Here is a 20,703-nt window from a genome sequence, read left to right on the forward strand (position 1 = left end):
GTAGCTGAGTGGGTGGGAACAGCCCCCAAAGGCGGAGGAGGCGGCACAGGGTGAGGGGTGGCAGTGGAGGGTAGAGGCCCGAGATCTGGGAACGCAGCGGCAGTGCCCAAAGCTGTGGCTTGGCTGCCAAGCACAGACACCACCCTCCAAACATCTGAAGTCCCAACTAAAGCGGCAGCAAAGCCAGATCCAGCTCCAGGGATGGAAGAGCCGCTCGGTTTCCACTCTGGTGCCGACAGGGGGAGGTGCGTGCCCCTTGCTGGAAACAAATACTGTTTGCTTCGGCCTCTACAAAACGTCTAGCCTACAAGACATTGCAAGACACACGGAAAAGCAGGAAGGCATGGCCGCAGTGAGCAGCGCAGACCCAGAATGGCCCTGGCGTAAGGACAGTCAAGGGCTGTGAAGGAGCTGCGGCAGAGGTGAGGCCATGGACTCGCTCAGCAGAGACACGGAAACTTTTAGAGAGAAAATGAAAATGCTAGAAATGGAAGATACAGTATCATAAATGAACAATTTTTTTTTTTTTTTGGAGACAGGGTCTTGCTGTGTTGCCCTGGCTGGAGGGCAGTGGTGTGATCACAGCTCACTGCAGCCTCAAACTCCTGGGCTCAAACAATCCTCCTGCCTCAGCCTCCCGAGTAGCTGGGACTACAGGCATGCGCCACCATGCCCGGCTGCGAATGATTCTTTAAATGGCCCTAACAGCAGATGGACGCTGCAGGGGAACAATCAGTGAGTTTGAAGATTGGTTAATAGAAAAGATCCAAACAGAACATGGAAAGGAAAAAAGTAACTGTGTGTCTGAAGGTCTGTGGGCCAATGTCAGATGGCCTAACCCTGCTGTAATGGGCGTCCCGGAAGCAGAAACAGAATAATGAAGAAATACAGGATGTCCCCAAAGTCGCCATACATAGGGGAAACGGGACATTGTAGCTAAATGTAATCTAATTTGTAGTCTCCATATAAAGGAAAAATTCTGTAAAATTTTGTAATGAATATTTTGTAAATAAAGGTACATTTAGCTACAATGTCCCATTTGCCCTATGTATGGCGACTTTGGGGACATCCTGTATTTGAGGATTTAATGGCCAAGAGCGTTCCAAAACTGATGAAAGATGCTAATCTACAGACGCAAGAATCTCTGTGACTCCAAGCTGGTGAAACATGGAGAAAACTACACCTAAACTCATCCTCCAGGTCTTAAAAGCAGCCAGAGTGGAAACAGAAGATTCATACAGGAAAGCGATGATAGAGCAACGGCTCACGTCTCACCAGAAACCATGGCATCATCCCTGACGCGAGGCTGCTGTATCGTCCTGTTGTCCCACTTCCTCAAACAAACGCGCGTTACTTTTTAACTTTTGAAATCTTAACTCACTATGAAGCTGTGCGATAAACACGCCGCACACACACAAGGGGCGTCCTCCACGCGTCTCTAAGCGTCACCGCCCGATACTTAGGTGTGAGCTCAATAAACACACTTGTATGACAAACTATCAACTAAGGTAAACGTTAAATGCCGCTCACCTCGGGGCAGAGGGGAAGAGTCAGGGCTTGGCCGGAGGCAGACCCAGGTAATGGTGCAGAAATTTTAGGTGACTGAAACTTATATATCTGCTTCTGAATAAACATTTTTTAAACAGTTATTAAACACTTGGAAAATTTGTTTCCAAAAACCTACGTGAAAATACCACATACGTATGGATTAAACTTAGACATTTTTGGAAGAGTGACCGCTCACCTGCTGTGCCCCACAGCGGAGACAAGCAGTCTTCTGATGCCCAGGTGTGACGACGAAGCAAGCAGGAGCCAGGGAGTGAGGCGCTGCCCAGGGTGCCTCCCGGCCTTCCACGAAGCCGCGTGCCTAGGCGCAGGTTCCTCGCCCCCGCGGCAGCAAGGCGGGAGCAGCCACCCCCCGCGTGGGGTCCCGAAGCAGAGCAGGTCTGCTGCCGGAGCGAGCACCCTAACCCAGCACGCTCGCGCAAGCCTCACTCTCCGATAGCTGGTACTTCCGAAGGCTGCCAAAATCGACACTGAACACATGCTATTTTTAAAGAATGTTTATACAAAGAAACAAAATACTGCTTTAGGTTTATTGCTATAAAACACACACACTTTAAACTAGTTTCCACGAACATTAGCACTTTGAACACAGGGCGCCGTCAGTGCATGTGGAGACCCACAGGAGAGCCGGGCCTGCCCACACCCGCCGCAGCCTCCCTGCAGAGCCCCCGGGCCTTGGGCTGAGACGGGGCAGCGGCGGGGGCTGAACAGGCAGCGGAGTGTGGCTGGGCCCCTGTGGTCAGGAAAAGGAAAGCAGTCCTTCGCCTGCGTACTGCGTGCGAGACGCTCTTCCCTCTCCACACGCCAGACGGCGAGGCTGCACGGGAACGGGAGGCCCACTGCTGTGGCACCGTAGACAACACATTTCCATTGTTTGTCGGATAATTTTTAATAAAGCGAGGCTCACATCACCAATATTAAAGGATGGTCATATGCACAGAAGAAAACAAACCTTTTTGGCTAAGGGTTGGGAAATTAGAAAAAGCATGGGAAACAGGACACACATGGCCGGGGGTGGGCAAGCAGCCTGACCCGGAGCAGGGACGAGGGTCTGACAGGTGCAGGCCCACCCCCCACTTCCCATGGCAGCACCGTCAATGACCCTTAAAACCAAGGGCCACAAATTACACGGACTCAGATTTCTTTCATTCTAAACTTAAACTTTTGTCCCAGCACCAAATGAACAGAGCAGACAGGCCTCTCCAGCCCGGCAGCGCGTGGACACACACTTTCCAACACCCGTGCGCCCGGCACACGCAGCCTCTGTGCACACCCTCCGCGCCAGCGCAGTCCTCACCCCGTGCTGGGGAACCCGATGGGGGCCGTGAACACCGCCCGCCAGGGCGAGGGGAGTCTCGGAAGAACAACGCGTGCCCATGATTTCCAGACAAATCACTGACCTTCACTTTCAATGATGTTTACATATAAATAGACATAAATAAAACCCTCCATAACTTACGCTAAAGTCTAGAAAGACATGGCTCATACGGTAGATCTTCTAATGACAAAAAAAGTGTAGTGGTTGTACCTGGATCTCGATTTCAGTCGAGCTCTAACTGTAGCACAACATAATGGAGAGCGTCACATAAATTTAAAGTAAAAACATGATACATTTACGCTGTTGACTCAGAGTGCAGTGAAGCACATTGCAAAAAAAAATCACTTATTTAAACCTTAAAAATATGAAATACACCAACTGCAACTGTTTTGCTATAAAAGTTTCTAAGGTAGCAGCAGAGGATGTTTATAGAAAAAATATACTTTTAAGAAAATAGCTGAAAAAATCTAAAGAGGTAAAGTATAAAAAGTTTAAAAAATATCTCTTAAGGCAAAATACTGCCCAAACATATAAAACTGAATTTTTAGAAATTCACCTATCTAAATTTAAACGAGGTTGATGCAGCTTGCGGCTCGCCATCCTCTGAGGCGGCCGCAGCCGGAACACAAAAGGGACAAGGGGCCCAGGCTGTGGACACGTCAAGGCTGGCCGGGGGCAGGAAGCCCATGAGGCCGGGTTTGGCTGTGACGGCCGGGGGCAGCAGGCCCCGCAGACCCACTGGCTGCAGAGAACACTCTTCTCGGGAAAAGTGCTCGCGTGTCCAGGCGGCAGACAGACCAGCAGGCACCCGGGGGCGGCTGCGGCCTCGGCCTCAGGTCTCCACCAGGATCTCCACCACGTGGTCCAGCTCGCCCAGGTCCGACTTGCAGCTGGAGCTGGGGGGAGGGGTGGCCACCGGGGCCAAGCCCTGGAGCCCGTCGCAGGGGCCCGGCTCGGCCCTGCTCACCACCCCCGTGAGCACCGTGTCCAGGTCGTAGTAGGAGCTGTCCATGTCTGAGAACAGCTCTTCCGCGGAGCCGGGGTTCCTGGTCTCCAGCGTTTCAAAGATCTGATCTAGTGACTTCTGAAAGTTCCCTCTGTTTTCTCGAGGGCTGTCCATTTCCCAGACGCTGTTCTGGGGGTCCCTTGGCGTCTGAGCTGAGGTGACCGTGGGAAGTTCAGAAACAGGGCCCAGCACGTGGTCACCTCCCATGCCAGGAGCAGGGTGCACCCCGTCCTGCTCCCGCGTCGAGCGGCACAGGATCTCCGTGGAGACCAGGCGGTCGAGGGGAGCCCGCCCTGGACTCTGGGGCGCCGCCACACGCCACGTCCCGTCTTGGGTCATCTCCTCCTGAATCTGCCGGACCGTGTTGGCTATGAGGACTGAGCGGCAGAGGTTGGGCTCGACCAGCATGTGGCAGAGCTGGAGCTTCACCAGGGACATGTCCAGGAGCGACTGCCGCTGCAGGCTGTAGGAGGGGACAGCTCTAAAGCCAGCCAGGGCGCCCCCCATGTCTTCCTCGTGGTCAGCACACTTCCTCTTCAGTCCTCGTGCAAACATGGTGCCCTGCTGAGACCAAGAAGATGCCATTTAGCACAGGCAGAGTCTAGCAGACAATGCCCCAGGTTCAGTCTGACTCGGAGGAGGGAGCCGGGAAGACCTGGGGCTGGGAGACAGCTCTCCCTCAGAACAGCACCCGCCTGCATCCGTGTCTACAACCCAGACCAATTTTCTCCATCAAAAAAGATAAAGGGGCCGGGCGTGGTGGCTCACGCCTGTAATCCTAGCACTCTGGGAGGCCGAGGCGGGTGGATTGCTCAAGGTCAGGAGTTCAAGACCAGCCTGAGCAAGAGCGAGACCCCGTCTCTACTAAAAATAGAAAGAAAATTATCTGGCCAACTAAAAATATATATAGAAAAAAAATTAGCCGGGCATGGCGGCGCATGCCTGTAGTCCCAGCTACTCGGGAGGTTGAGGCAGTAGGATCGCTTAAGCCCAGGAGTTTGAGGTTGCTGTGAGCTAGGCTGATGCCACGGCACTCTAGCCCAGGCAACAAAGCAAGACTCTGTCCAAAAAAAAAAAAAAAAAAGAAAGGGACTAAAATTAGGAGAATGTATTTTTCAAGAGCGAAGCTGAAAGTCTGTTTCACAGATCTAACCACGGCACCTCTGGGAACAGAGACTGCAGGGAGGCGAGACAGCGCACCTGCGGCCCGCAGAGGGCTGGGGCTGGGGCAGGGGCGCACAGCTGCCCTTCCGCTGGCTCCCGTGGGATCCGACTGGGGATGGCGGCACGTCTGCATTCCAGAAGGGCGAGTTCCTTCCCCCCTCAGTGTCCCACTCACAAGTGTCACACGGACTGCAGACAGCCCCCGGAGAGCCGCACCACCAGAACGCGCAGACCGGGCCTGCCTGCTGGGCCACGCTCCCGGTGCGGGCAGCTGTGCTCTGCACCACATTCTAGAAAGGAGGGAGGCAGCATCCCCTGCACGGCCCACATGGCCTTGAGCAGCCCCTCGGTCCGTGCTGCTGCAGCCCACCCACCCAGCCTGCCCTGGGGCTCACGTCGCCTCCTTGGACACCCCAGGCTCACTCCTCCCAGGGTGCAGAGCCTGCTTTCTACTGACACGCAGACCCGACCCCTCCGTCCTCAAGCTCCCTTGGGCACAAGCTGGTACCACCATGGCCTCAGAGGCCACCTCCCCTTCTCCTCCCAAGTCCTTTCTCTCTTCAAAGCAACCAAAACACTTTAGGGCGCGTGTGTGGCCGTGCACAGCCAGCAGAGACATTCTCAGCGTGTGACTTGGAGCACTGGTGCTGCGTGTTGACGATGCAGACCCAGACCCAGGCAGCCCTGACGTGGCACCTCTGAGGCTCAGGCTCGGCGTGAAGGCTCCTGCCAGGTGCACAGCACACAGGCGCGGGTCAGACGACCAGCCGTCTCCGCCCAGAAGGAAAAACACGTGGAAACTGATCTTCTGAACTGACCCTAAGTGGGAGATCTTCGGGGAATTACAAAGTGGAGCAGAGAGGAGGGAGGCTGTTGACGGTGCCATGTCCGGGGGAACAGGGGGGACTTGCTGGCAGGCTCTGGCACAGGGCCAGCCTGCCTCCGAGAGCAGCCCTTCGTGGAGCAGCAAGTTAAGCCCTAATGCACTATCAAGTTTCTCTCTTCTCACGTTTATAAGGTAGCTAAACATTTTTATTTTATTAATAATTCGAGTCATGCATAAACTGGATTATAATCTTTTAAATATGCAAACTTCAGAATTTTTTTTTTTTAAATCAACCTGATGGTTCCCCGTGACCAGGGCACGCCCAGGTGCTGCTGGGGAGCAGGGGTGAGGGCGTGTGCTGGCCACCTGGGCCCTGGGAGGATGGGGAGTCTCCCAGCGCTACAGAACTGGCTGCCAACTGCCCCCTCCCAGAGAGCTCCCCCAAAGCTCCCCCCTGCTGGTCCTACCCTTGAATAGACAGAAAAGAGGTTCCCTTTTCCTCTGAATTTCCTTTCAATGTCACAGATCGCATCTGTGCATTTAACACTCTTAAATTTTACAATATTAAGTGACCTGTTGAGCAGTCATCGCAGAGACATGAAAACCAATGTTAATGCAAAAATGTGCACAAGAATGTTCACAACAGCCCCAAACTGGAGACAGTCCCTTTCACCTGGGGTGTGGCCACACAAACCCTGATCCACCCAGGCCACGAAATGCTATTCGGCAGCAGAAAGGAATGAACTATGGATGACAGGACCATTTGGACAGACCTGAAGGGCGTTACGCCGTGGGAAGCAGCCAGCCTCCGAAGGTTTTGTACTTGCTGCTGGTCCTGCTTACGTATCACTCTTGCGGTGACACAGAGCTGAGAGCATGTGTTCAGAAAGGACACACGGGGAGACTTCCGGGGTGAGGGATCCTTCCACTCCTGGACTGCGGGGTGCTCCCATGAAGCGCTCCGACTGCACAGAACCGCACACGCACAGCCCCGTCAGGCCACTCGGACCCTGGGCGGGGCCGTGTACCCTACACAGAGGCCGACCCCGCGGGAGCAGAGCAAGGGCACCCGGGACGTCCTGAACACTTCTCTGCGGATCTGTGATTGTTCCAAAGTAAAAAGTTGAAAGAAAAACTAAGTGACCATGGCTTATTTTCCCCACAGGACTAATATCCCCAGAACAGCACTCGGGTGTCACTCTCAGCCCCTCAGGCCAGAAGCCAACTGTCAGACCTGCATGAGGGCCCCGGGCTATCTTTAGGTGAAAGAAAGGAAGGGCTTCCACCAAAGCACATGAAGAATATTTCAACATATTCTTACTTCTAGTGAGTATTCAAGCTGTTTGTCTTGGCTCCAAATTTAAATTTTACAGAGGCTTTTTTGTTTTTAACCAAATCACTTTTTTAAGTCACTGGCTTAAAATTGCTAAGCATACTGAGAATTAATGTACAACCACATCAAACTATAAAAACACACCTTGCGTTGGGGAAAAAAATTTAAGTCCCCAGGATCCCTCTGTGGCAAGCCCTCTACCTCTTTGGTTTTCCACATCTCTTTGCAACCGTGTCTAAAGTTCCGACCCTGCGTGTCGACAGGGTTAATTTAGCACGCCCACCTCAATCCACTCGGACGTGAACTCCGCCACCGTTTACAGCCAGAGCACCCCCGGGGGCCTCCCATGGCTTCTTTGGCTCCAGAAGACCAGCAGCAAGACCCCTGGCAACACGGTGGGTGCACAGGATTGAGTACAGCCAACGGGGGAGGGGGCAACCACAAAAGGGCGAGAATAAGAACGGGGCTGGCGGGAGGGACCCACAGGTCCCCCCCGGAAGCAGCTCCAGAGATTACACTGAGCACCCAACACCTACAGGCCCCACTTCCCTTTCCTCAGAGGGTCCTTGGAAATCCCAGACTCAGGAGTCCACAGGTGGTGAACCCCTGGAGACTTCGAGCCCTTTCTGAAGGCCAGACACGGGTTTTAGAAGCCTCCGGTAGGGGACCTTAAACAGATGAATTACGTGCTTCGGGCCTGGTGGTGTCAGCAGCCCGAGGGCAGCAGTGGGAGCTGCATACTTGCTGGTAACTCCCCCTACTGTACGAGTCTCAGAGCCCCACAGTCAAATTCACCTTCCCTCTGTCTCCACGGCACCCCACCTCTCCCTGGGACGCGGGAATCTTGTGCAGAGCGACGGTTCCTACCGTGTCCCGAATCCACTCTCCGGCCGGGACCAGACACCCTACTCCAGCGTTAGCCTTGTTTCGTCACCCTCAGGTGTAAACATCCTTTCATGATTAAAATAAACACGTTGAGGGGACAGACCGTGGTGTATTCTGACAACGGAACACCACGCAGCAACGAACAGCCCTGATGCTTTAGGCAACACCAGGGATGAATCTCAAAACATTATGCAAAAAAAAAGAAGACAAAAGTAGGTCCTGTAGGACTGTATGTACCTGGATCTCTAGAACACGCGAAGGCAACCTAAGTCGTAAGAGCACAGAAGGGTCGCCACCTCAGGGTGGGAGATGTGACAAGGGGCAAGAGAGGACTCTCCAGCTCAGGGGAAGGGTACACCATCTACACAGGTGCCTGTGTCACACGAGTCCATGCATTCGTCACAAGTCACTGAACCATACAGTTAAGGTCTGCTCCTTGTGCTGTATTAAATTATACCTTGATTATAAAGAAAAATAAAATGCTGACAGATTTATTACTACAAAAAGGAGTTAAGTTCACGGGCAGCTGTTACATTGTACAACCCTGAAGTACTGTCACCCAGAACCCGTGCTGGAGAGCAAAGGGACAAGGCTAGGCCCAGCAGGTGGCCTCATTCAGGTTAGTGTTCGGGAGGAAGCCAGCAGGGTGTGGCCCGACTGCCCCCAAGAGCGCCCAGAGCAGAGGTGAGGAACAGACCCTCCCGGGCTGGGCACACCTGCGCCCACCTGTGCGACTTGCCTGAGGCTGCTGGATCCTTTCTGATACAGGGCGACCCAAAAAAGGCCCTACACCTCCGAGGCTGCGGAGCCTGGCGCCCGCTAAGTTGTGAGGGAGGTCTTCCCACGAATCTAGCTGAAGGCCTAAAAGCCCACCAGCTCCTCAGGGCTTCGGTGGCACAGCGAGGCAGTCAGTCCACCAACGGCACTGCCCTGTGGCCTCTCGACCAAACACTGGCCGAAGAGAGAAATATGAAGAGGCCCAGGCAGACCGAGGACCTCTGACCCGTCCCACGGGGGGCTGATGGAGTGGCCGGCCTGGCTGGCACAGGGTGAGGGAGCAGGAGCAGAGGCCGGCAGTGGCAGGGCAGAGTGCTGAGACGCTCACCGGTGGCCGCAGCTCAGGGACCCGTCCCTCACGCCCCATCGCTTACAGCAGCCCACCTCAGGGGCCCAGCAATCCCACGAGGCCCCTGGAACTGCAGCTTCCCAGGCTCTGACCAGTAGGGCTGGGATGGCCGGGGACAGACTCAGCCAGACCTGCAGCCACTGCCACACACTCCTGAGTCTTAGGTTTTTAAGGCAAATCCACATTAACAATGTGCATTTCTATTACGCAATCAGACTGGCTTTGAAATACTTCATCACAGGCAAGCGGGGAAAGAGCCCAGTATGGCCCAAGTCCCGAGGCCTGCTGCCGAAGAGTGACGGGCATGTGGGAGTTTGCCTTTCCACTAGTCTGCGGCAGATTTTCCATGAGCAATTACTAAAAAATTAATTTTGGGCATTTTTTGTTACTTGGAACGATACATAAACTTTCTTTTCCCCAGTAACACGTTCCAGCACCAGGCTGATGGAATGTCCTGGTCCTCTTTCCAAGATAAAACCTGCCACTCTTCCTAGAAAAGGGTCATAAGTGATTATTATTATTATTATTTTTTTAGAGACAGAGTCTCGCTCTGTCACCCAGGCTAGAGTGCCCCGGTGTCAGCCTAGCTCACAGCAACCTCACACTCCTGGACTCAGTGATCCTCCTGCCTCAGCCTCCCGAGTAGCTGGAACTACAGGCGTGCGATCACACCCTGCCAGTTTTTCTAGTTTTTGTAGAGATGGGGTCTCACTATGTTGCTCAGGCTGGTCTTGAACTCCTGGCCTCAAGGGATCCTCCTGGGACTACAGGCGTGAGCCACCGCGAGGCCCTGCAGCTCGTTTTGAAAGCATGGTGAATTCAGTCCTGCTGTTTGTGCACCCAACACAAACACAACCAGAAGAGGAGACACAGCAGGGAAAACCCTATCTGTGCATCTGCCAACTGTCAAAAAAGACATTTCTTCATGGTGATCCCATCTGAGGGCCAAGAAGCTTTTGCGGACGTGGAGGTACGCTTGCCTCTGACTTCTGCCGGTGTCTCCGGGACCCGTCCTGGTCCCACCCAACTACACTGGAAGACGGGCTGCCCGCCGGGGTCTGGGGAGCCTCCTCCTCCCACACCCGGCCGCCCTCCCCGAGGCCAGTCCCCGCGGCACCGGGCGGGAGGGGAGTGGCGGAGCCTGAGAACGGCGTCCTCCGCCCCCCGAGGCAGGGAGCAGAGGGGCGACCGCAGGGGAGACCTCGCCGCAAGATGGACTCGCAACTACGACCACGGGACAAAGGGAAGGAACCGGGACGAACACTCACCAGGCAGGCAGCCCGCCAGAGACCGCCTGCCCTCGGGGCTCCGGGGCAGGCATCGCAGCCCGCCGCGGCCCAGGGCACCCGGCGGACTCCCAGCTCCGCGGCGAACGCCCGCCACGCACCGCCCGCCGCGCTGGGACGCGGGACGCGGGGAGGCGCCGGGCAGGGGCTCGGGTCCGCAGGGCCCGGCTCCCCGGCGCCAGCTCCGCTGCGGCCGCGCTCCCCGCAGAGAGCCCCCGGCCGCGCCGCCCGACTGGGTGGCACCGACGAGCTCCGGAGTGGGGGGACCCGGCGCCCCAGGCCCCGCCGAGGCCGAGCCGGGCTCCCAGAGGCGCGCGCCGCCCGGAGCCAGCCCGAGGCCGCCCTCGCGCCGCCAGGACGCTCACCTGCACCGCGAGGCCGCCCGCCCGGCCGGGTCCGCCGCCGCCGCGTCCCGCCGCCGCCGAGGGAGGGGCGCCGCTGCCGGGGCGGGGCGGGCGCGCGACCGCCACTCAGCTCCCTCGCGGGGCCGCCACGGTGCCCGCTGACTGGCCGGGCGCGGGGCGGGCCCTCGGGTTCAAACGTGCGCGGGGCGGGGCTTCGGCGGCGCGTATTCCCGCGCGGCGGCCGCGGCCGTTGGGGCCCGCGCGCGCTCTCGGCCGCCCCGCCCCGCGCGCCGGCCCCGCCCCGCCGGCTCCCAGGTGCCCGCGCGCGGGGCCCTGAGCGCGCCTGCGCCGGGGATGGGCGTGGGTTTGGGGCGCACCTGTGGGGGGCTGGGCCGCGCGTGCGGGCGCGCGGGGGGCGGGGTTTGCGGGGGCGGCGGGGCCCGCGGTAGGAAGGAGAGGAAGCGGGGCGGCCCGCAGGGGCTTGGGCCGGCTTCCCATCGAGGCGGGCGCGCCGGGGAGGGCCGGGAGGGGCGGGCGGCCCGGGCTCTGGGGTCCGTCCGGGCCTGTCCGGAAAGCGGCAGCCCCGGGGCCGCCCAGGTTTGCGGCAAGAAACGAGCCGTGAAGGCGGCGCCCGCCTGCCGCGAGGACAGTCGCGCTGTGACTCGGGCAGAGCTGGTTTGAGGGCGGCACCCAGGAGCTGGGTTCCAGTTGCCCCAACGTACGCTGCCGTGAGCGCTGACAAGTGGGTTTCTAAGGAAGAAGAAGGAGCAGTTCCTAGGTTGTTTACCAATAATTTGCATTAAAATGACATAAGCTATTGATTGGCTCTGCGCTGTTCTTTGGAGCACAAATTCTAGGAATTTGTAGATAATGGGAGAGGCGGCCGGTCAGGAACACAATGCCTTAAACAATCGCCCCGCAGGGGCCTGGCCTCAGGAGCGGGTGTGGCTGTGAATGAGCCCCTGTTCCTGTTTCTGGGCCGGATAGATTTTGCATATTCAGAGCTCAGACTGCTCTGCGCTATTTTTCTTCTCAGAAAGCAGAGAGATTTCTTGAAAATAATTTCTTAGCGGAAGATGTCTTAAATAGGATGCAAAGTCTTGAAACCACTGGTTGAAGTAACACTTTCTGAGTGCCCACAGCATGCCCAGCAGGTCAGGGCTGCAGCTGAGAACCAAATACAAGCGCAGAAATTTTCCTGTGTAACGGAAAAAGGGAGGGGTGAGGAAATAGATGCTTATGCACTAACCTTGGTGGTAAATGCTGTCAGAAAAAGCTGGAAGTGGCAATGGGGACACTGTTCATATAGGCCACTAGGTGAAGGGGTGGGGAACATCTGAAGATACCAAAAGGGGCTGGGTGCAGTGGTGGTGCCCACCTGCAGTCCCAGCTACTCGGGAGGCTGAGGCAGGAGGATCTCCTGAGCCCAGGAGTTTGAGGTTGCTGTGAGCTATAATGACATTGTTTACAAAGCACCAAGAACATCAGTCTAACAACTAACATGCAAGACCTCTACACAGAGAACTACAAATCATGGCTAAGAGAAAGTAGCGACATTTAAATAAGTGGGGGAATATACCAGGTTCATGGACCGAAGACTCACTATTATAAAGACATCAGGGATCTCTAAATGTATCTGCAGATTCAGTGCAATCCCAATCAAAATCCCAAACAGTTTTTAAGGAAACTGACAAGCTGATTCTAAAATTTATGTGGAAACACAAAGGGCCACGAGGAGCCTGGAGGAGCCTGAAGACGGAGACAGTTGGAAGCTGGACCATGGCTTGGAGAACCGTGTGGCAGGCTCTGCCGGAGCTGGGCACACGTGGCCTGTGACTCAGCATTCTCTTCCTCAGGATGTGCCCAACGGAAAGGCACATGTGTGTTCACACACACACGTGTAGGAGAGAAGTTATAGCAGTTTTTCATCACGGCCCGTGAAAGCTGTCTGATTCAACCGGAGTCACTCGTGTCAAACCCTGGCAGGTCAGAGCCGGGAGGGCCGAGAAGGCGGGGTCCTCACACCATTTGTCTGATAACAGGAACTGCTACACGGAAGGCTTCCAGACTGCAGCTGGCTGAGTGTCACGCAAGGACAGCAGCTGCTTACGGAGGAATACCTGCCTGGCACCCTGCTGCACAAGCCAGTCCAAAACTGCAGGGCCCCACGGTCATCCAAGGAGTGTGAGTCCTCCCCAGCACCACGGGCACCGCCAGTGAGAGCCCACCAACTCTTGGAAGGCGCAGCCGGCAACGATACTCTTGTGTACCCTCCCCTTTCCGAGGTCAAACCCTAAGCCTTCTCTTGGTCCTCTGGACACACAGGAGGCCACCCCAGTCTGTGTGCATGTCCTGGACTGCAATCCTACTTCTTATATATTATTCCCAAATAAAACCTTTTTTTTTAACTCAGAGATTCATCTATTTTTTTTATGTTTACAGCTTCAGACTGAAAACCACCCGAATGCCCAGCAGCAGGAGAGTGGACACCAGGCGGTATTTGACAGCGGCACGCTCTCAGCCACATGACGGACACGCCACTGCTGTACGCAGCTAAACAGCGGATCCCCCAGCACAGCGTTTAGGGAGAGCAGCCGCACTCAGAGTCACCACTGATTGCACGGATGTGCAACGCAGATCAGGCCGAAGGACACTGTGCCAGGGGATGACCGCAAGACAGCACGGGTTCTCCTGGGGCCTGGTGCCCGTCGCTGTCTGGATGTGAATGGTGGTGTTGAATTGGTGTGTTCCCTTTTGGAGTATTCTATGTTTTTACTTCAATAAGTTCATTAAAGCAGGGGTCCCCGACCTTTTTGGCACCAAGGATCGGTTTCATGGAAGACAGGTTTTCCATGGATGGGGCTAGGGGATGGTGGAGCTCAGGCGGTGACACCGTGGGCAGCGGCTATGAGGACGGGTGACGCCGTGGGCAGCGGCTGTGAGGACGGGTGAAGCTTTCACTCACCTCCTGCTGTGCGGTTTCATGGAAGGCAGTTTTTCCACGGCATGGGGGGCCTGGGGGCGAGGGACGGGAGACGGGGTGGGGAGAGGAGGAGATCAGGCGGTGGTGTGAGCGAGGGGGAGTGGCTGCGGCCCGGGTCCTAACAGGCCACCACCAACACCACGGCCGGGTTTGGGGACAGCAGCACTGAAGTGTCTAAGGCTGGATGCCCAAGAGGCTGGCCCCAGGGGCTCAGACCTGCTCGGTGTCTGTGTTTTGGTTCCTTTGAAATTACTCCCATGTGTGTGTGTTGCCTAGTCAAAGAACAACATTTTTTCTTTAATAAAGAAAATCTGCGTTCAGGTTTTTGGCCTCCCATGGGAGCCCCTCGCTTGGGAGCAGCCTCAGCGTGCGAGTGCCCGGCCCCAGTTCCAGGCGGGAGACCGCACTGCAGCCCACCCACGCCGAGGCCCAGTCCAAGGATCCCAGCCTCCTGAGTAGCCGGGGCTACCGGCCGCAGCCACTGTGCCAGGCTCAGATCTTGGTTCCGGTGGAGACCGTTCTCCACTGGAAGGGGGCAGGGCTCCTTGGAGAAGTGGCTGAGCCTGGGACTGCAGCAGAGTAAATCCAGCATCTTGTACCAGGAAGCAGGGAAGCTCTCAGAGAGTAAGGAGACATGTCAAAAGGCCACTTAAAGTTACAGGTAGTAGCCCCATACTGACCTAAACACAGACATAAGAATGTATATATGCCGGGCTCACTCCTGCAGTCCCGGCTACTCGAGAGGCTGAGGTGGGAGGATCACTTGAGCCCAGGAGATTGAGGCTGCAGTAAGCTGCGGTGACAACAATGCACGCCGGCCTGGGAGAGGAGGGTAGTGTTGCAAAGCCAGGCCTCCCTCGGTTTCCCCCCACGCACGTGCTCGCTTCCCCTCTGGTCTCGTCTATGAAGCAGCTTGGAAGCCCTCACCAGAAGCCAGGGACAGGCCCTGGAACTTCTCAGCTGCAGAACCGTGAGCTAAATAAGCCTCTTTTCTTCGTAAATCACCCAGTCTCGGGCTCTTTCCTAGCCACACGCAGCGGACGAGACACACGCCCACGAGAGAGACAGGGGGAAGCTCCGCCTCACAGAGCGGATCTCACATTCTCCCCCCAGAAACTATGTAATAATTACTTATTAGAATGAGTGCAAAATGCTTGCTAATTAGCTCCACAGTGGGGAATGTTGGCAGACAGCATCTTACCCAAGTGACAAGAGTTATTGTCCCCGGTAGTGGCCAGATTGGCACCATGGGCCTCCCATGGGATGGATGATACGAGAAGAAGCCAGCCTCACTTCTGAGGGATCCCTGCTGGACACGCAGAGACCATAGGAGCAGAGTAAGCTGCCACGAAGGCCCCCGAAGGGTGTCCGCGAGGTGGGACATTGGCAGGGCTGTGCGGACTAGGCGGGGACCGTGCATCACTGCTAGTTTCCTGATTTCTAGGGTTGACCGTGATTACTTGGGAGAGAGTCCGTTCACTTTGAAAATACTCTCTGAGAGGTGACAGGTCACAGGCATAGAATCTGCAACTTATTCCCAAAAGGTGCAGGGAAAAATAGTTCCGTGGAGGGTGAGAGTGAGAGAGAAGGAGGCGAAGCGCCAACGTGACAACTGGGAATCTGGGCCAAGGGGACATCCGGGATCTCTCTGCACTGTGTTTGCCACTTTTCTGTAAATTAAACATTATTTCAGAATAAAAACTTGGATAAAAGTGTATACACTGGGCTGGGCGCGGTGGCTCACACCTGTGATCCCAGCACTCTCGGAGGCCAAGGTGGGAGGATAGCTCGAGGTCAGGAGTTCGAGACCAGCCTAAGCAAGAGCGAGACCCCGTCTCTACTAAAAATAGAAACAAATGATTTGGACAGCTAAAAATATATATAGAAAAAAATTAGCCAGACATGGTGGCAATGCCTGTAGTCCCAGCTACTCGGGAGGCTGAGGCAGGAGGATCGCTTGAGCCCAGGAGTTTGAGGTCGCTGTGAGCAAGGCTGACGCCACAGCACTCTAGCCTGGGCAACAGAGTGAGACTCTGTCTCAAAAAAATTAAAAAAAAGCGTGTGCACCAAGCAATACCACGTGTTCTCCGGGGGTGCCTATATAGGCAAGAAGACGTCTGGGCAGTGTGGAAGGCTGTGCGAGGTGTCCGGCTGGCCGGGAAGGCCCCAGCGCAAGGCGGTCAGAGGCAGGGGCCCGCGGGCGCCCGTCTCGGCTGCTGCCCCCTGGCGGCTGCGGGCCGGTGACTCGCGGGAAAGCTAAACCCGCCGGGTCCCATTCAAGACCCACCGCCTGGCGCCCTCTGGGGCCGCTACTGGGAACACACAGACCGTTTCGCACGTGAACTTCCTATCCCGTGGGCCCTCCTGGGGGAGCCAGTGACAAAGTTACGACGACACCGAACCTTACTTTTGAGCACCTACTCGGTGCCCGGCCAGCTTGAGCACGGAACAGCCGGTACCTGCATCCGTGCCCTGTGGCAGTCTCTGTCGGCGCTCCGAACCTCGGGTGAAGAAACGGAAGTGCGGGGGCCAAGCAGCCTGCCCAGCGCGGGCTGTCGGGGATTTTCACCCTCGGAGAAACAGCCGGCAGCCCAGGACGACCCTGCCATGGCGCGGAGCCGCCGTGAGGCACCAGCATGCTCTGCTTCCCGCCTTCCTCACCCTGCAGTCGCGGCGTCCTCGGTGCCCCCACGTCCTCGCGCTGTCCCACATGGCCAGGGCTCTCGCTCGGTCGGGGGGCTACAGGGCTGGGGGACACGCCCCCCCAGACCAGCTCCAGGCAGTAGGAGCCCAGAACTCCAGCAGCGCCGCCTGAGCCTGCTTCCCAGGCCCCCGGGAGCCAGGCGGGTGCGGGTGGTCCCAGCAGGGGAGAGAGGTCCCACGTCCCGGGGCCTGGGCCCTTCAGAGCCTGCTCCCGCCCTGGGTGCTGGTCACGGTGGGCGGCCGGGCGCATCTGGGTTGCTGGGCCCTCAGGTCTGATAACTCTTAACTACTTGGGCCCCCGTGGGTGCTGGCGATGCCGGGGAGCCTGCATGGGTTCCACTGAGACGCCTGCTGAATGTGGGGAGGTGGCCACGTGGCCTTCTGACCCTTTCCTCCTTACTCGGGCAGCGAGGGGCCACGCAGGCCGAGTCTTGTCTTCCCACCTGAGAAGTCCCCATGAGCAGCATGAGTTAGACGACAAGGTGAAGCCCTGTGGTCAGTGGCTGACGGTGGAATCCTGCTGTGGCCGTCTCTAGCGGTCAAGAGGGAGACCTGGCCTGTGGCTGGGGGGCTGGGCACTGACGTGGCTGGGGGCGGCCCAGGCGGGCCCTAGCTCCCCGGCCGGCCCTTGCCCACCCCCTCGCAGCTGCCCCCGTCCTGCGGGAGCCAGCCTGGTGCCCTCGGCCCAGTGCCCCGCGGGGCTCAGTCTCCAGGACAGGGCCGGCCTCTCTCCCTGGGGGACGGTCACCCAGCGTGTGGGGGAGCCTGGCCCACTGCCGTTTGGGCCTCGCCCTTGGGAAGGTACCTGCAGCTGCCCCCCAGTCAGGTGAGCACCGTCCCCTCCAGCCACGGACCATGGACCTGTCTCTAAGCCCAGAAGCCCAGGCCGCTGGTCTCTGCACGGAACTTCTGTGCCCAGCCGCCGGTGACTGCCTGGGTCCCCTCTGGGTCCTGTGGCCCCCACACCATCACACCTGGGCACCCTCTGAGACCCCCAAGGGAGGTGTCACCTCCTGCCTGTGGGTTTCTTGCCACTGTGAGACCCCCAGGTCCTTGCAGCCCTCACCTGGGCCAGGTGCTCCCTGCGGCTCCAAGCCCCGAGCCCTGCTCTCCCCACACTCGGGGCCAGACGGTGGCCCCCAGGGGCAGCGCACGGCAGAATCCAGCACTGGAAGGAAAAGGCTGCGCAGCTGCTGCTTTGTCGCAGCAAACGATGAAAAGTGGCTTCTGGCCTCCAGAACTGCAGGGACTGGTTCTGTTGACTTAAGCCACCAAGGTTGAGGTAGGTACAGCAGCCGCAGGGGATGACTATCCCGTTGAACGTGGCGTAAGCCCTCTCGCCCAAGCCCTGAACTTTCCAGACTGTTCCAGGACGCTGGCCGCCGCGTATCAGGCCCCGGGTCATGGCTGTCCCTGCAGGAGCCTGTGGGGTGCACCCTCCCCTCCAGGGCGCGGCCCCTCGAGAGAGCCCCAGCGGAGGAAGATCAAACTGCGAAGGTAAAATTGCATCATTTCTTTTAAAAAGGAAGTTGGCATTAACATGTATTTTTGTGCTTTTTTTTCTAAATGCATTTTCCCGATAACTTTCACAGTGATGAACAGCAGCCCACGGGCTCCGCACAGAAACAAGGCCTCACCCCGCGCCGCGTGCTGTGGGGGTGGGGGGTGGGGGGCTGGGGCCGTGGGTCTGGGGGGCTGCCGCCCAGCGAATGGGAAGGGCGGGGCAGAGGGATGTGGGAGGGGGGAGGGTCAGCTCTGGCAGTGACCCAGCGAGGTAGGTGTCATTGGCCCCATTTTACAGATGGGGAAACCGAGGCAGAGATATGACCTGGCTTAGGCGAGGCTCACCAGGGGCGAAGCTGGGACCTGCCTCGGGGCCACGAGGTCTCCAGGCTGCTGGCTTTCCTTCAGGGACATGCAGACCTGCTCCTGCGCTCCAGCCTCCGTGAGGGGCTGGGGACTGGGCAGGGGCAGAGTCACCTGCTTGCTCCTGATGGGCCTTGTGGACCCCTCGGCCACCTCTCCCTGACCAGGAAGCCGGGAGTCCTGGGCATCCCCTTGCCCTGCGGCAGCCGCACCACACCCCGCCCAGGGTGTCCACCGGCATTTCCTATGGACAGGTGCTCCCAGCACCAAGCCAGCACCAAGCCTGCCCCAGACGAGGGCTCCTGGGGCCAGGCTCCCTGCTGTCCCACAGCGCCAGGCCCTGCGATGGCGCTGGGCGACCCTCGGCGTGGTTCACATCTGAGGCCTGGGAAGTGCAGGGGACGCTGCAGAAAGCACAGAAAATGAAGTCGTCACCGTGGACACTGACTGGGCAGCTGCCCAGGGCCCTGCCAAGGCCTCGCTGTTCGCTGACGGCTGAGGGACGGCCAGATGGGCCGCCAGTGAGGAGTCCTCCGGCCTGCGGCTGGCGGTCTGCGGCCCCCTTGGCAGGCTGCCACCGTCCTCGCGGCAAAGCCTGGGGCCGGGACACCCACGGGGCGGAGGCTCACGGAGGGAGTGGCTGCAGGAGCGAGACCTGGCAGTGTGTCTTCAGAGACGCACGTGGGGCTCCACGGCCAGCGGCCCCCTCTCACCCCTCTCGCCCCTCTCGCCCAGCCACCGTCCTCCCCCGCAGTGCTCAGCAGGACTCCTCGCCCAGCCTCCGCGGCGGGCACAGGGAGCCTGGCGGGTGCACAGGCCCCGAGAAAGCGTAGTGGTTTGTGAGTGCCGTGGGCGAGCCCGTGTCCCCCGAGTCCTTGGAGCACGTGAGCTTGGTGACGTCCGTCTTCAGGGACCACTTTTTCCACCCCTTGTGGATTCTGGACACTTCTTGCCGAGAATGGTCCGTGGCCAGCACGTAGATGATGGGGTCGGCCACGCTGTTCACCGTGGACAGGCACAGAAACACCATGGAGACCGTGTAGACTCTGGCTTCGAAGGCGCACACGGCACCGGGGTCCCCTCTGTAGTAGGAGAAGGCGGCGGCCTTGACCAGCAGCACCAGGTGGTAGGGCGCGAAGCACAGCAGGAAGATGAGGACGACGGCGACGGCCGAGCGCTTCACCCGGGCCTTCTGGGCCGCGGTCAGGCCCTGGCTCTGCCGGATGCTCCTGAGGATCCGGTGGTTGGTGAAGGCGATGACGGACAGCGGGACGGCGAAGCCCACCGCGAAGCGCGCGTAGTGGAACCCGGCCACCCTGCTGTCCATGTGCAGCGTCTCGAAGCAGGTCTGCTTGTGCTCCATGTCGAACACCGGGTAGTGGACGAGCCCGACCAGAACAAAGATGAACGCGGAAACGGCGACCGCGGTCTTCTGGCGGCGGCGGCCTCTGCTCTCCAGAGCGTACACCACCGCCACGAAGCGGTCGCAGGAGATGCAGCACAGGAAGAGGATGCTGACGTAGATGTTGCAGAAGAAGATGTAGGCGGTCACCTTGCAGGCCCACAGGCCCAGCGTCCAGCAGTGCCGGTTCTGCACGTAGACGACCCAGAGCGGCAGCGTGCCCACGTACAGCAGCTCGCACAGCGCCAGGCAGAACAGGTAGACGGCCAGCACGTTGCCCTGCAGCGCCTGCAGCAGCGCCAGCCACGCGGTCAGGCAGTTGGCCGGCAGGCCCAGCGTGCACACCGCGCTGTACACCACCACCAGGACCACTCTGCTCTCCTCGAAGGACACGTTGCAGTTCTCGGGAGCCCACGGGGCACAGGTGGCCGCTAGGGTGGCGTTTCCTGTGGGACAGAGACAAGGGTGAGGACGGGAGTCCCCGGGAGCCGCCTGGGAGAGCCTCACGGTGCCCAGAAAGGACAGGAAGCTTTGAGGCACCTCCAGACGAGACACGACAAGTGTCTAGAAAATTCCCAAATGGATTTTTAAAGAGATCCTTAGACCATGACCCGATGGTGCCATGGGCCGAGCAGCACCGAGGGTCTGCAGCTCGTTGAGGTCAGTTTGCAGAGACGTCGCTTGTGTGTCTGAAAAAAACGTTTGTGGTCTAATTGCTGAACGAGCTTTTCTAGGCATGTTCTCAACAGCACCTGCCGCTGGCTGCTTCTGCTGCCGCTCCCAGGGCCTGGCCCGGCCCCAGCGCCCAGCGTGGGCACCGTCTCCTCTATAGCGTCTAATCTCTAGTCCCCCGACCCCTGCCTGCTTGAACCGTCAGTCACCGAGAAAAGCAAGG

At 58.2% G+C, this 20,703-nt stretch overlaps 2 protein-coding genes across 2 annotated transcripts; both read right to left on the bottom strand.

The window, feature by feature from the left end:
• Positions 1–3,716: 3,716 nt before the first annotated feature.
• Positions 3,717–10,905, bottom strand: CDCA4 (cell division cycle associated 4). The gene is made up of 2 exons (XM_069465329.1): positions 10,876–10,905; positions 3,717–4,451 (listed from the first exon to the last, which is right to left on the bottom strand). Exon 2 carries the CDS (start codon positions 4,443–4,445, stop codon positions 3,717–3,719), a length of 729 nt encoding a protein of 242 aa, XP_069321430.1. The 5' UTR covers positions 4,446–4,451; positions 10,876–10,905.
• Positions 10,906–18,294: 7,389 nt separating this feature from the next.
• On the bottom strand, positions 18,295–19,820 carry GPR132 (G protein-coupled receptor 132). Its single transcript, XM_069465330.1, has one exon. It carries the CDS (start codon positions 19,767–19,769, stop codon positions 19,164–19,166), a length of 606 nt encoding a protein of 201 aa, XP_069321431.1. The 5' UTR covers positions 19,770–19,820; the 3' UTR covers positions 18,295–19,163.
• Between the last annotated feature and the right edge of the window lie 883 nt (positions 19,821–20,703).

The sequence above is a fragment of the Eulemur rufifrons genome, chromosome 2 (assembly GCF_041146395.1).
Source record: "Eulemur rufifrons isolate Redbay chromosome 2, OSU_ERuf_1, whole genome shotgun sequence".
NCBI lineage: Eukaryota > Metazoa > Chordata > Mammalia > Primates > Lemuridae > Eulemur > Eulemur rufifrons.